General features: G+C 47.4%; 1 protein-coding gene across 1 annotated transcript in view; it reads left to right on the top strand.

The window, feature by feature from the left end:
- LOC138491098 (probable cation-transporting ATPase 13A4) overlaps positions 1-14795 on the top strand; it is a 1104196-nt gene that overhangs the window by 656974 nt on the left and 432427 nt on the right. The window contains exons 14-16 of the mRNA XM_069617413.1: positions 10643-10793; positions 13584-13670; positions 14064-14220. Of these exons, the coding sequence (XP_069473514.1) occupies positions 10643-10793; positions 13584-13670; positions 14064-14220 (395 nt within the window). The remainder of the gene's footprint in view (positions 1-10642; positions 10794-13583; positions 13671-14063; positions 14221-14795) is intronic.

Consider the following 14795-nt stretch of genomic DNA (forward strand, 5'->3'; position numbering starts at 1 on the left):
AGCACATGTGTGTACGTTCCACACCTAGACCCATGCATAGGTCATGCACTGTATGCTGATAACACCGCCACTGTCGCCAGCTCTATGTATTCATGCAATAGGCTACCGCATTTAAAGTATTGCTGTCCACTTCGTGGGAGGCTCTGCAAACTTAGCAATGTTGGCTAAAGTACTCCTAACTGTATAACGGCCACTGCTAAACAAAGAACAGCAACCTGCACTGTGACGTGGACTTGTTAAATGTGCCATTACTTAGATTTATCTGCTGCTTCCCTTTCCATGACCCGTGAAACTGATACATTGTGTGTGCACTGAGCAGTGTGGCGGTAAGTATGAACAGGTCGCGTGCCGGTTATACAGTTGAAGAAAACATGTAACTGCAAGTGGGACAGTTTGTAGTAAGGCTGCAAAATTGCAAAGCTGGTGCACATTCTGCACGCACATACTAGTGCATGTCAAGGCAAGTAAGGAAACAGCAGAATATGCAGAGTGCAAACAATCTTACTGGTGGTCAGAAAAGCACGGTATGTGCATGGGTTGCACAGAAGGAATGCCTTTGTGGCATACATAAAGAAGCCGTGGTTGGCATTCTTCTATTGCACAATGTATGTATATCCGTGAATGGTGCCGCTAACAGTAATGGTGTAACATAAAGTGTGTGTAATGCATGTGACGACAACTGAAATCAAAGGACAAAGGAGCAGTGGACTGTCTACCGCCTTTGAAAGAATGACGTTGGGTAATTTCATGTACAGCATTTGGCACATCTGCTGCGGGCAACAAGAGGGGCACTCCTGTAGGGCAGCAGAGCTGTAAAATAACCTTTCCAAAGCATATGCTGCGCTACAGACCCATACCCGGCAAAGGGCATTGTATTGTACATGTACTACAATGCGCTACTGTGCACAGGTAAGGTACTTGGAAGTGTATGGCAATGGTCCTTACAGGAACATTAGAATGAGTGCTGCCTATATGGGTGATGGCTACCCAATAATTCTGTCTCCTGACAGAATGAGTGCTGCCTATATGGGTGATGGCTACCCAATAATTCTGTCTCCTGGCACGTCCCCTATAGTATCTAGGCAGGTGCTGCCCCTTCTACAGCCGATGGCTAGATGCAGTATTCCCCCCCTATTTTCTATCCAACCCATCCTTTATTTTAGGATGCTCCGAGGTTCCAGCTCCCCCCACCCCCTTTTTACACAAACACTGGGCCAGGGAAGAGGGTGACTGAGAGTAACAACATTAACTTTCAAACATCATACTGGCTATGTCCCGCAAATCGGGTCAGGCAAACTCAGACACTTAATTCTAAGTGCATACTCCTGATACCAATTAGCTCTCCCTGCACGAATAAAAGGCAGAAAGTAAAGACACACTCTGAGCAAGGCGAAACACGAGAATGAGAAGGGCTTCTAGGATGAAGGCAAACCTATTGGAGCAGACCGATGGACCAAGGGGCGAAAGCAGCGGGTCAGACAACCACAGAGTTCCCTACTGGCGGTTGTTGCCTCCAACAGGCTGCAAGAGACACACAGAGATGGCCAGATCCCACAAGTGAAAACTGCATTGTGTTTCTAGCGACCTTCCATGGTGAACAGCAGAGTTGGGAAGGTGAGGCAAGCCTGTGGTACTTACCTTGACTTGGGAATTGGAAATCGTAAAGTAAAGAAGAAACGCACACAGCCAGTAAGTTGGCAAGCGACCAGAAAGACCGGTGTGGTTTTTTTTTGAAACTTTATTTACACAACATGTACAACAAAAACCCAAGACAATCAATGTACAACAAATAAAACATGGTAAACAATACAAGAAAAGCACAGCATTTTACACAGTTCAATGTACAGAGTGAGATATACAACACCGCAAACCCCCAATAAATCAAACAAATCTCTCAATCACCCCCCACCCAGCACCACAATGTTAGAATAGCTGCAAACATCTAGCCCATATTTTTTCAAACAAAGCCAATTTACCAAGTCTCCTATACATCACTCTCTCCATATTTGCCAATTCATGCACCTCAGACAACCACGTCTCAACATTCAATGTCAAAGCATTCTTCCAGTTCCTTAAGATAATTCGTTTACCAGTCATTGCCCCTCTGAACAACCACTTCTTCTCACTCCTAATGAGATCATCCAAAGACTCATCACTCCCCAATATGATCACACTAAAATCCAAGACCGGGAGACCAACAGTCACTTTGTCACATATACGTCCAATCTCACCCCTGAACAGCCTCACCAGCCTACAATCCCATAGTAGATGTTCCAGTGTACCAATTTCACATGAACACCTCCAACATTCTGCACTCTCCGACATCCCTCTTTTATGCATTCTCTCCGGTATGTTGAAGTTTGAAATAGCAACTTTTTATCACAAGGGAAGGCTGCACACGTTTGAATGAGATGCGAGGAAAGTCAGACCTATGAATGAACTTTGAAGTAAAAGGGAGCTGCGAGTTCAGCGATACTAAGTAACAGAGTGGTCTGGCGGAAGGAAGTAGCCCACTCGAAAATCTCAGTGAAAGGAACATTGTTTGAAGCAAGAATATACAGCAAAAGTGATGTGGAAAAGTTTAACTCCTAGAAAGGGGAAAGTAAAAGTTGAACTATACATTTTGAGTTGAAGTGGTCTTGCATTTGTCTGAAAAAGTTAGCAACGCACATTCGAAAGCCTTTGACATTCGAATGTCGACTGAGCCCGACAGAGGGAGACCCGAAGTGAAGTAATCTTGGGGAAGGGAAGCCCTCCCTGCAAGTTTGTGCTGAACTTTATCGTGAGAGGTCTGAGCCCGGGAGAGGGGGACCTACGAGAACTGTGTGGTTAAAGGTCTGAACCCGGCACAGGGTACCTTTGTGAATGTTTTGGTTGAAACATTATTTTTGGAAGTCGAGAAAAGAAACTTAAAATGTGGAAGGCCAGACGGGCCTCGATCCACGTTCCAGAACTGTATTTGCGTTGGAAGGCAAGCCAGAGTGTCTCACCCTGCCTACAGGAACGCCTTACTCCATGAGGTCTTAACGTGGGGAGGACAGTTGGTTCAACCACATTTAATTCATTTGAACACTGATCTTTCATTTTGCATACATTTCTCCTTTATTCACTTTTCTGTACAAAAAATAGGGCACGCATTAGGTTTTGTTATCCTAGGCCATTTTGATTTGACAGACTCCACTAGGACTGCGTTATTGATTATTTGATGGTCGAGACTACTCCATCTTAGTTATAGGGCAGACTAGGGGTTACCCCAACCATTTCCATAAAGGTTTTACAAATTGTACCAATGTGTCAGTGTCATACTTGTGATACTATGCCTCTCCTACACAACACAGATGAGTATTGATTCTGGTTGATTGGGCTTTCTGGCGAACACAATTGGAGAGACCCATGGGGTTGGCTCTTTCACTTCCTCCATTATATCCATCTTCACCAGATTGTCCAGTTCTTCCTGACTTTCTCCCACAAGTGGAATGGCACCCGTCTGGGCTTCAGCGTAATTGTCTGGACTGTGGAGCTGATGTGAAGGCGGATCGGGTCACCAGTGAGCTTCCCAACACCTGTGAATATACCCAATTACCGGGTGTAAGGAATTCATGGTGGCAACAGTAAAGACAGACAAAAGTTATCACAGTTCAAGGGTGTTTATTAAACTGTATAATTGGTGAGAAAAACGCCTACTCTAAACCTAAATCTAAAATGGGAGCAGGTTACGACCATCAAATAATAATAAGGCAGTCCTAGTGGCATCTTGTCAAATAAAAAGGGCCTATGCTAAAAACCTATTTCCAATCCTTGCGCTAAATTACAAAAGTGTGTGGGATAATGTTCTGTAGAAAAGAAAGTGGTGTTCACAAAATGATGTCAGGATGGTATGGCCGGGGGTCTCCCTTCCCCACGTTTTAAGCACGGGACAAGGCGGAACTCCTGAGCAGAGCACACTCCTGGGCCTCTCCAGCACAAAGTTTGCAATTCCGTTCATCGATAGTAGAACCTTCAGGGGCCAAGTCTCTTTTCAGCAAAGTCTCTTGCCTTAGAAGGTCTGCTGGATCAAAAAAAACAACAAACAAAAGTTCCTGCAGTGGTCTTGTACCTTGGGCGATTGCTTTTCGCCCCTTCGATCTCCCTCTGCCAGGCTCGGATCCTTCATGCATCGTGGGCCTCCCTCTGTCGGGTTCACTACGGCCTTTTACTCTGAATATCAATACTATCACGATGCCGGATTTACTTCTATTAGCTTTTCCCTTGGCATCGCTCTGTCAGGATCACATAGCCATCCTTCCTGATTTGCTTCATCTCTTCAGAAACCGGGGTTCCCTTCCCTTAGCTCTCGGCAATGGGTCATAGACTTTCAGTTGTACAAGGGATTTGACCTGACCCTTGTAGGACCACTCGGACACCTCACGCCGTCCCTTCCTAGGGCCTTATGGTACTTGCAGTTTCAACACCGAAACAAAAGGGGCCAGCGAGAGTCCTTCGAATGAGCACTCCTGCGGCACATGACCACTCTGCATCTGGCCCTTCTCTGGGCTTTCCCAAAAGTTCACATACACCCAAGTTCTTTGTTAACAAGTTTCTTGTATTCACATAATGTTGCCAATTGCAAGCTTTGGCTCAACACAGTTTGGTTTGCCATCGGCTTTCTCCGACTCGTCGTCTGTTCTGAACCCATTGGCTTTTCTTGCTTCTGGAGTCAAGGACAGTACCATGGTAGCCAGCATAGCTCCCTGCCTATGCTTTCAATGTGGTACGCCCTCGTGCACTGTTGACATCTGCTCCTCCACACGTCCGCTGTAAATCCCGGTCTTAAGTTCCTTTTTCCAGAGTCTTTGCGGGTCTGGGTTGAAAAGGGCAAGAGCACTTCCTTCCTTGTCATTCTTTCAGCTTTCGCCACCTTTCATCTCTGTTTGAACTGCCGTCCTGGAATAACTGCTTCCTCGTGCTGTTGGCCTTGCTCATTGTGTGCTCTTGTGCTCTGCCTTTTATTTATTTATTTATTTTAATTCTTATACCGCGTCGCATGCCTGTAGGCCACAGGGCGCACAAAAAACAGAGACATAGACAGGACAACAAGAGAGCAAGCAGGATCAGAAAGGGGTCATAAGGATTACTCCATGTTTAAAAGGTAGGTTTTTATGGCTTTTTTAAATAGGAGGTCGTTTTTGATTTGTCGTAGCCCTGCCGGCAGAGCATTCCAAAGTAGAGGGCCCTGAACGTCAAGTGTAGTGGCTCCAGATTTTGCAGTCTTAAATCTGGGGGAAGCAAGGACTGTGGCAGAGGATGAACGAAGATTTCTTCCATTGCTCTTGATGTTAATGCGTTCAGACAAGTAGATGGGACTGCAGAGAGAGAGGCATCTATGTGTCGTAGTGAGCATTTTATGTGTAATGCGATGTTTGACTGTTAGCCAATGAAGCTTCTTCCTGAAGATGGAGATATGGGAGGGACGTGATTAAGTGAAGATGATCCGCACAGCATTGTTCTGGGCCACTTGTAAGGGTTGGATATTAGCAGCAGTATTACCAGACAATGGGCTATTGCAATAGTCCAGTCTGGAGTTTATCAACGCCATGGATAGAAGAGCACAGTTTTCGGCTGTTAGAAATGGACGGATGTAATTGATTCGCTTATTGATCAGTCCGCAGCTAGACCTGATGTAGGAGACATGCGGCTTCATGGATAATTCGTCGTCTAAGACCACTCCCAGAGTTTTTACCTTCCTCTGGGCTGTGATGATGTTGCCTGCAATAAGGAAGTTGGAGTAATCAGTATCTAGTTTGCTCTGGGTGTTCTTGGAGGATACTATCATTAGCTTGGTTTTATTGTTGTTTAAGGCTAGAGAGTTACACGCCATCCAATCTTGGATGGCTTTGTAGACGTTATTGATGGCCTCAACATAATTTCTGTACTGACCACTAAGCTGCATGACCACCTGTGTGTCGTCTGCGTAGTTGGTATTCTGAACACCAAGTTTGTTTGTTGAAGAGCATTGGCGACAGACAGGAGCCTTGTGGGACACCACAGGTTTGAGAGATAGGAGTGGAGTGATGACTCCCTACACAAACCCTAACCATGCGAGGGCCCAGAAAGGAGGCAATCCAGTTAGATGCCATCGAGGAACAATTTGCGACTTCTCCGAGCCTTGTCACTAGTAAGCTGTGATCTACCAGATCAAAGGCTGCGGAGAGGTCAGGAAGCATCAGTAGTGCAGCTTGATTCTTCTCAGCAATGCTCGCCACTGTGTTTCAGTACCATGCTGAGCCCTAACACCCGACTGTCGAGTGCCGAGGATCTTGTGTTCTTCAACATGAGCTTGGAGTTGTTTGTAGGACAGTTTGTCCAGTATCTTTAGTACAAAAGGCATGTTGGTTATTGGCCTATAATTATCCTTATTGGTGGGGTCTAAATTTTCTTTTTTCAGCAAGGGTGTTATCAAGCTGATTTTAACACATCTGGTACCACACCTTCGTCAAAAGATAGGTTTATCAACTTGGTGATCCAGGGTACTAGCAAGTCAGTCGATTCTTTGAAAATGTTCATGGGACACTCGTCACCAGGGCAGGAAGTAGATTTAAAATCTTGTATGACCTTGAGAACTTCCTTTTCAGAATAGTGGGAAAAGGAGAATTGGGGTATTTTATCTTCATTTTTATTGAGGTGCTTGGCATTTTTGTGGGCAGTGGTTGTTTTACGTTGCTAAGGGCTTTATTGATTTTGTCTTTATGAGAGTCAATTTTCTAAAGGAAAGGATCGTGGATGTCTTGACACCATTTGGAGTCTTTAGTTAAGTTACTGCAAGGTGGAAGCTGGTCCTGAAAATCAGATAGAATTTTAAACAGTTCACCAACATTGGATTTAACATTTATAATTCTTTAATTGTAATGCGTGGCTTTGGCATTAGTGATAAGTTTCTTGTATTCAGGGTGGATTTTTTGTAGGCATCTAGTGTGTTGTTGGTAGGGCCCTTTCTCCAGGATCTATCCAGAGCCCTTTTGTATTGTCTAGCCCTAACAATGTCATCTGAGAACCAAGTGTTTTTTGTAGTTTCAGACTTGATGGATTTCATTTTCATAGGTGCTAGTTCATTCACAGCTTGTTTGATAGAGAGAGTCAAGTGGCAGAGGAGTCCGCTAAGTGAGTTATAGGTTGAAGCTTGGATGCTACTAGGGATGAGAATTTAGGAGATGTAATGTTTTTCAAATTACAAGTTAGTTTTCGCAGGCGCGGGTTGGTGTTGAGTTTGTGTGGAGGACCTGGTAGTGAGATTTTTGCCTGGATAAGAGAGTGATCAGACCATATACATGGTGTAACCGAGATGTCTCAAATAAGAGCATTTTGTGAAATAAACCAGTCAAGTGTGTGTCCACTCTTTTGTGTGGGTGTTTCAATCCATTGGGTTAGTCCAATAGAGGTGATTGAGTCCTCTATACTGAGTCCTATTTTGTCAAGATGGTCATTGGCCCAGTAGTTAAGATCACCCATGATGATAAGAGGGCTATCACTGTGGGGAAGGTAAAGGGCTGCCAGGTGTGTCTGATTATTATCTATTTCCTGACACTTGTGTTGGGACATGTCAGGTAAACGGCTCTGGTGTTAGTCCATTGTCACTGTGTAAGAAAGTGCTTGTGTCGGGAAAGGGGGGGCGGGGGGGCTGGAGCTTCTAAATTTCCCAAAGGGTAGGATGGGGAAAAGGTATGACAAGGAAGAGGGTACCGCATCTTAACCTTCGGTCTCCCACTCTCTGAAGAAAACCCCTCATCCAGGTAATCCTTCCCCCCTGGTCCACCCCCAAGAAGTGGATCCAATAGCGATGGCCGTGTCCTGGCCACCTGAATGACAGATTGCCGGGGACTAGCAGGTGAGACACCTTCAGGTTTCTCACATGGGCCAGAAGGGACTAAATGTCATCTAGAAAGACACCAGAGGCAAAATTGACTATGTGCAGCGGCACAGCCTAGCAGCGTCACGTTGCTTACCTTGGTGACTAAGAATTTGTTTTTTATGGTTGTGTCGTCGTGTTGAACTGACGCTACGAACACACCTTCGAGAGGCAGCACGTGTTTCCCTCCAAACGTGTAGATATGCACTTGCATGTCCTTCAAGTGTTGGGCGTCTGTCAACTGTAATGTTCCTCCACCATGACACTCACCAACGCCCCAGTGTCAGTCAATACAGGAACCGGGGAGTCGCAGATGCAGACCATGCACTTAGGTTGACGCCTTTTAGACACCTGCATTTCAGTCATAGTAGATATAAAACAAGTCCTTCCTCTTCCTCCTCAGGTTGGTCCACCTCCAGGGGAGGCTGCTCCACCTGGGACACTTTCCATGCTTGCCAATTTAAATAGGTACAGTTCTCGGCATGTCCTTAGCATTGACAGGTCAGCTTCTGGAGTCCTAGAAATGCTTAGTTTGCCTCGTGGGTGCGCATGCAGTCATTTGTACATCACATTTCACAGGTGGACCAACCCTTTTTTTTATCATGGAAGCGAGTAAGATGAGCAGTCCACCGGGAAGTCTACTTGTGTGAATGTTATCATGGAAGCGATTAAGATGAGCAGTCCACCAGGAAGCCTACTTGCGTGGGTGTTATCATGGAAGCGAGTAGGATGAGCAGTCCACCAGGAAGCTTACTCGTGTGAATGTTATCATGGAAGCGATTAAGATGAGCAGTCCACCAGGAAGCCTACTTGCGTGGGTGTTATCATGGAAGCGAGTAGGATGAGCAGTCCACCAGGAAGCTTACTCGTGTGAATGTAATCATGAAAGCGAGTAAGATGAGCAATCCACCGGGAAGCCTACTCGTGTGAATGTTAACATGGAAGCGAGTAAGAGGAGCAGTCCACCAGGAAGCCTACTTGCGTGGGTGTTATCATGGAAGCGATTAAGATGAGCAGTCCACTGGGAAGCCTACTTGTGTGAATGTTACCATGGAAGCGATTAAGAGGAGCGGTCCACCGGAAAGCTTACTTGTGTGAATGTTACCATGGAAGCAAGTAAGAGGAGCGGTCCACCGGAAAGCTTACTTGTGTGAATGTTGTCGTGGAAGCGAGTAAGATGAGCAGTCCACCGGGAAGCCTACTTGTGTGAATGTTACCATGGAAGCGATTAAGAGGAGCGGTCCACCGGAAAGCTTACTTGTGTGAATGTTACCATGGAAGCAAGTAAGAGGAGCGGTCCACCGGAAAGCTTACTTGTGTGAATGTTGTCGTGGAAGCGAGTAAGATGAGCAGTCCACCGGGAAGCCTACTTGTGTGAATGTTACCATGGAAGCGATTAAGAGGAGCGGTCCACCGGAAAGCTTACTTGTGTGAATGTTACCATGGAAGCAAGTAAGAGGAGCGGTCCACCGGAAAGCTTACTTGTGTGAATGTTGTCGTGGAAGCGAGTAAGATGAGCAGTCCACCGGGAAGCCTACTTGTGTGGATGTTATCGTGGAAGCGAGTAAGATGAGCAGTCCACCGGGAATCCTACTTGCGTGAATGTTACCATGAAAGCGAGTAAGAGGAGCAGTCCACCGGGAAGCCTACTTGTGTGAATGTTACCATGGAAGCGAGTAAGAGGAACATTCCACCGGGAAGCCTACTTGTGTGGATGTTATCATGGAAGCGAGTAAGAGGAGCGGTCCACCGGAAAGCTTACTTGTGTGAATGTTACCATGGAAGCGAGTAAGAGGAGCGGTCCACCGGAAAGCTTACTTGTGTGAATGTTACCATGGAAGCGAGTAAGAGGAGCAGTCCACCAGGAAGCCTACTCGTGTGGATGTTATCATGGAAGCGAATAGGAGGAGCGGTCCAATGGGAAGCTTACTTGTGTGAAAGTTACCATGGAATCGAGTAAGAGGAGCAGTCCATCAGGAAGGTTACTTGTGTGGATGTTATCGTGGAAGCGAGTAAGTGGAGCGGTCCACCGGGAAGGTTACTTGTGTGGATGTTATCGTGGAAGCGAATAAGAGGAGCGGTCCACCAGGAAGGTTACTTGTGTGGATGTTATCATGGAAGCAAGAGGAGCGGTTCACCAGGAAGGTTACTTGTGTGGATGTTATCATGGAAGCAAGAGGAGCGGTTCACCAGGAAGGTTACTTGTGTGGATGTTATCATGGAAGCAAGAGGAGCGGTTCACCAGGAAGGTTACTTGTGTGGATGTTATCATGGAAGCAAGAGGAGCGGTCCACCAGGAAGGTTACTTGTGTGGATGTTATCATGGAAGCAAGAGGAGCGGTCCACCAGGAAGGTTACTTGTGTGGATGTTATCGTGGAAGCGAGTAAGTGGAGCGGTCCACCAGGAAGGTTAGTTGTGTGGATGTTATCGTGGAAGCGAGTAAGTGGAGCGGTCCACCAGGAAGGTTAGTTGTGTGGATGTTATCGTGGAAGCGAGTAAGTGGAGCGGTCCACCAGGAAGGTTAGTTGTGTGGATATTATCGTGGAAGCGAGTAAGATACTTGTTTGAATGTTGCCACTCTCGCACTTTCAGAAACCATTTCTGTTGCCCGGTTTGTGCTGCCTTTTTGTCTACATGTAGAAACACTCTGTCCAAATTAAATATTTCCCTAAAAGAAAGTTCATCTGACTTCACCGTTTACTAGCTAAGTTTCAACTTTGATGAACTATTCAGAATATTGTGTGTCTTTATTCATCCAGGTTCCAGGATGTTCTTCAGGTGACTGCCAGCACCACGTTGCCGTGGGGGCCGCTTCTTGGTGCCATGGCCACTTGCCACTCGCTGATTGTTCTTGATGGCAGAATACAGGGAGATCCGTTGGACTTGAAGATGTTTGAAGCCACTGGCTGGGTAATGCTTTTTTCTATTAGTTGGACTACATGGATTGGAACATGCACTTCTGTGCTGTAATGTCGGATAATTGCCCTGAAACGCTATGAGATGTATGGGGCAAAGCGAGGGCATGCCAGAGAGTTTCTGGGAATGTATCCCCAGAACAGTCCAGAATGAAGGGCTCTCTGAAGGTCTCTTGGTCAACAAGGCATAGACTAGTCCAGTAGACGTGTCAGCTGGACAGAGGAGGGGGGGGGCAAGAAGTCCTGTGTTCTAAGGGGTTGCTAGGGAGGTCGGGCCAGGCTCTTCGAGCTTGAATGCAAGGAGAACCCACTGTATTAAACGGTTTGTGGATCACTGCTTTCTAGCATTCAGTTATTTTCCTGAGCCTGAGAAAAGATGAAAACAAAAAGCAGGCATTAGAAATGAGGACGCTGAGCAAGTCATTTGAAACGTTTGACTGCATATCTTCAGTAAGAGTTGCAGTGGTCGGCCGTGCTGACTATTTCCATGGTGTGTGCTTGCTCTGTGATTTGATGCATGTAGACAGCCTGTAGGATAAACCGTTTAATCCCAGAGATCTTAAGCTCTTCTCATTCGTCCCAAGAAGATTTCGCGAGAGGGTTGCCCCTTAATGTGTACAATATATAGAGCTTGCACCTTTGTAGTTTGCCACTTCAGGACTGTTGCTGTTCCCCCACATCTGCCCCCCTAAATGAGATGGACTCTCTCCCCAATCTAATCTGTCCACGACTGGAAGGGCTCTCTGAATTGGACATGGCCAGCAGCCTTTAGTACTATGGGAACTCTGCAGGCATGGAGACACATGGGCCCGCAAGATACCTGCCTAGTCCGTGCTGGGCAAGACAGCATGACTGGGAATTCTGTGCAACACCCCAGATCTGCAGGGAATTCGGGGACATCTTCATTTGGGAGGAAATATTGACTTTCAAAAAGGATACCTTCTGTGGTGTGTGGTGGCACACGCGCCGCCTAGAGGGGGTTGAATGATGGCATTGGCTGTTGTTGCTCCCCTCTGTGCATGACTGCTGGCATATTGTGCCCCCCAGCGAACATATGGGCCTTACTGTCACCACAACTGCTCCAAAGCCCTTACTCACACTTTGCTATCACCACAGCGGATGCCGCTGCTTTCCTAGCACTATCACCACAACTGCTCCAAAACCCTTACTCACACTTTCCTATCACCACAGCGGATGCAGTTGCTTTCCTAGCACTATCACCACAACTGCTCCAAAACCCTTACTCACACTTTGCTATCACCACAGCGGATGCAGTTGCTTTCCTAGCACTATCACCACAACTGCTCCAAAGCCCTTACTCACACTTTGCTATCACCACAGCGGATGCCGCTGCTTTCCTAGCACTATCACCACAACTGCTCCAAAGCCCTTACTCACACTTTGCTATCACCACAGCGGATGCAGTTGCTTTCCTAGCACTATCACCACAACTGCTCCAAAGCCCTTACTCACACTTTGCTATCACCACAGCGGATGCAGTTGCTTTCCTAGCACTATCACCACAACTGCTCCAAAGCCCGTACTCACACTTTGCTATCACCACAGCGGATGCAGTTGCTTTCCTAGCACTATCACCACAACTGCTCCAAAGCCGTTACTCACACTTTGCTATCACCACAGCGGATGCCGCTGCTTTCCTAGCACTATCACCACAACTGCTCCAAAACCCTTACTCACACTTTGCTATCACCACAGCGGATGCAGTTGCTTTCCTAGCACTATCACCACAACTGCTCCAAATCCCTTACTCACACTTTGCTATCACCACAGCGGATGCAGTTGCTTTCCTAGCACTATCACCACAACTGCTCCAAAACCCTTACTCACACTTTGCTATCACCACAGCGGATGCAGTTGCTTTCCTAGCACTATCACCACAACTGCTCCAAAACCCTTACTCACACTTTGCTATCACCACAGCGGATGCAGTTGCTTTCCTAGCACTATCACCACAACTGCTCCAAAACCCTTACTCACACTTTCCTATCACCACAGCGGATGCCGCTGCTTTCCTAGCACCAGGACTGTCATGGCAACTGCTCCAAAGCCCTTACTCACACTTTGCTATCACCACAGCGGATGCAGTTGCTTTCCTAGCACTATCACCACAACTGCTCCAAAGCCCTTACTCACACTTTGCTATCACCACAGCGGATGCAGTTGCTTTCCTAGCACTATCACCACAACTGCTCCAAATCCCTTACTCACACTTTGCTATCACCACAGCGGATGCAGTTGCTTTCCTAGCACTATCACCACAACTGCTCCAAAGCCCTTACTCACACTTTGCTATCACCACAGCGGATGCAGTTGCTTTCCTAGCACTATCACCACAACTGCTCCAAATCCCTTACTCACACTTTGCTATCACCACAGCGGATGCAGTTGCTTTCCTAGCACTATCACCACAACTGCTCCAAATCCCTTACTCACACTTTGCTATCACCACAGCGGATGCCGCTGCTTTCCTAGCACTATCACCACAACTGCTCCAAATCCCTTACTCACACTTTGCTATCACCACAGCGGATGCCGCTGCTCTCGTAGCAAAAGGACCGTCACCGGAACTGAGCCGATGGCCCTACAATGCCACTGAGAGCCACAATGGCCTTCCCATCACCATGACTATTGCACTGAAATGAGTGTCCCCAGATTTCCCCTCGTGGCCTCTGCGCTACCACCACCGCTGCCCCACAGGCCCTTCACTAGCACCTCAGTTTCCTCAAAGGCTCGTCTTTGTAAGCATTCTGTTTTTTGCTAACAGGAGCTGGAAGATTCTAGCAGCGACGACGATGGTCTTGAAAAGTCTGGAGTAGGCGTAATTGTCAAGCCTGGACCCAACTCCAGCCAGGTAAGTGCCGGCCAGGATTAAAACACTGCCCTGGGATTTGTTCTTGTGCCTCCCTCCTAGGGGGAATCCTGATGTGTTCCCACTTGCACTGATTCCTGGCATATGTATGCAGAATAAACAGATTGCACTTCAAATTCTCAAACTTTAAATTCCAGCGGGCTGGTTGCCTCTTTAAGAGAAGTTTAAGCATACCTAAACGATTCCTATTATAATTACACTTGGGGTTCCGGTGGGATATAGAGAGAGGGGGAGATGGAGGGTTACAGCGAGGGGATGGGGAGCAGAGTGCGCCACATTTGGAAGGATAGAGTCCTCTGCAGACAGGCTGAAGGATAGGGGGACAGCCTGGCACTCACAACTGACCTACCTGCTGTCTTTCTCCTCTGCCCGCAGGTGGCTGTGGAAGGGATCGCCATCTTGCGCCAGTTCCCCTTCTCCTCGGGTCTGCAGCGGATGTCCGTCATCACACAGGTCCTCGGAGGGGATGACCACGTGGCTTTCATGAAGGGCGCCCCAGAGATGGTGGCGAGTTTCTGTAAACCAGAGACAGGTGATGGACTTTACCTTGCATTCATTTGGGGGCTCAGTGAGGTGCCTGGGACCCCTATGGGGGAGATGGGGCATCGAGGGGGGATGTAGTGTAGGACAGTGGCAGCAGGATGAAGCTTGTGATTTCTAGGGCGCCCCCTGCAAGAAGCTGTCTCTGTGGTGTCCCAAGGAAGGTTCACGGGTGCAAGGGGGGATGAGAAGGAAAAGGGGGAACTAAATGCAACGTGTGGGAAAAGCGTGCCATTTGCTCACTGCCAGTCCCTGGTGCTTCCCAGATCACTCGAGTGCAGGGAAAGGGCATTAAACCGAAAGCTGTTGGGGTCTTACGTGTCAAAGTCAGAACTTTGGTGGGTTCCAGCAGCCAGTGAGCAGGTTGGTTTGGCTGCCCTTTCCAGAGCAAGGCTTTGACGCAGAGGCGTAGACATGGTAGGGCCTGAACGGGCAATGCCCACCCAAAATCTGTAAACGCCCACTCAGCAGCACTTTGTGGGCATTTACAGATGTTAATGACTGACTCTGCAGTGGGTCAAACTACTAGTTAACTTCAGGCCCCACTTGTTAGACAATCCTGGCTCC

The sequence above is a fragment of the Ambystoma mexicanum genome, chromosome 10, assembly GCF_040938575.1.
Source record: "Ambystoma mexicanum isolate Mex_15411 chromosome 10, UKY_AmexF1_1, whole genome shotgun sequence".
NCBI classification, from domain to species: domain Eukaryota; kingdom Metazoa; phylum Chordata; class Amphibia; order Caudata; family Ambystomatidae; genus Ambystoma; species Ambystoma mexicanum.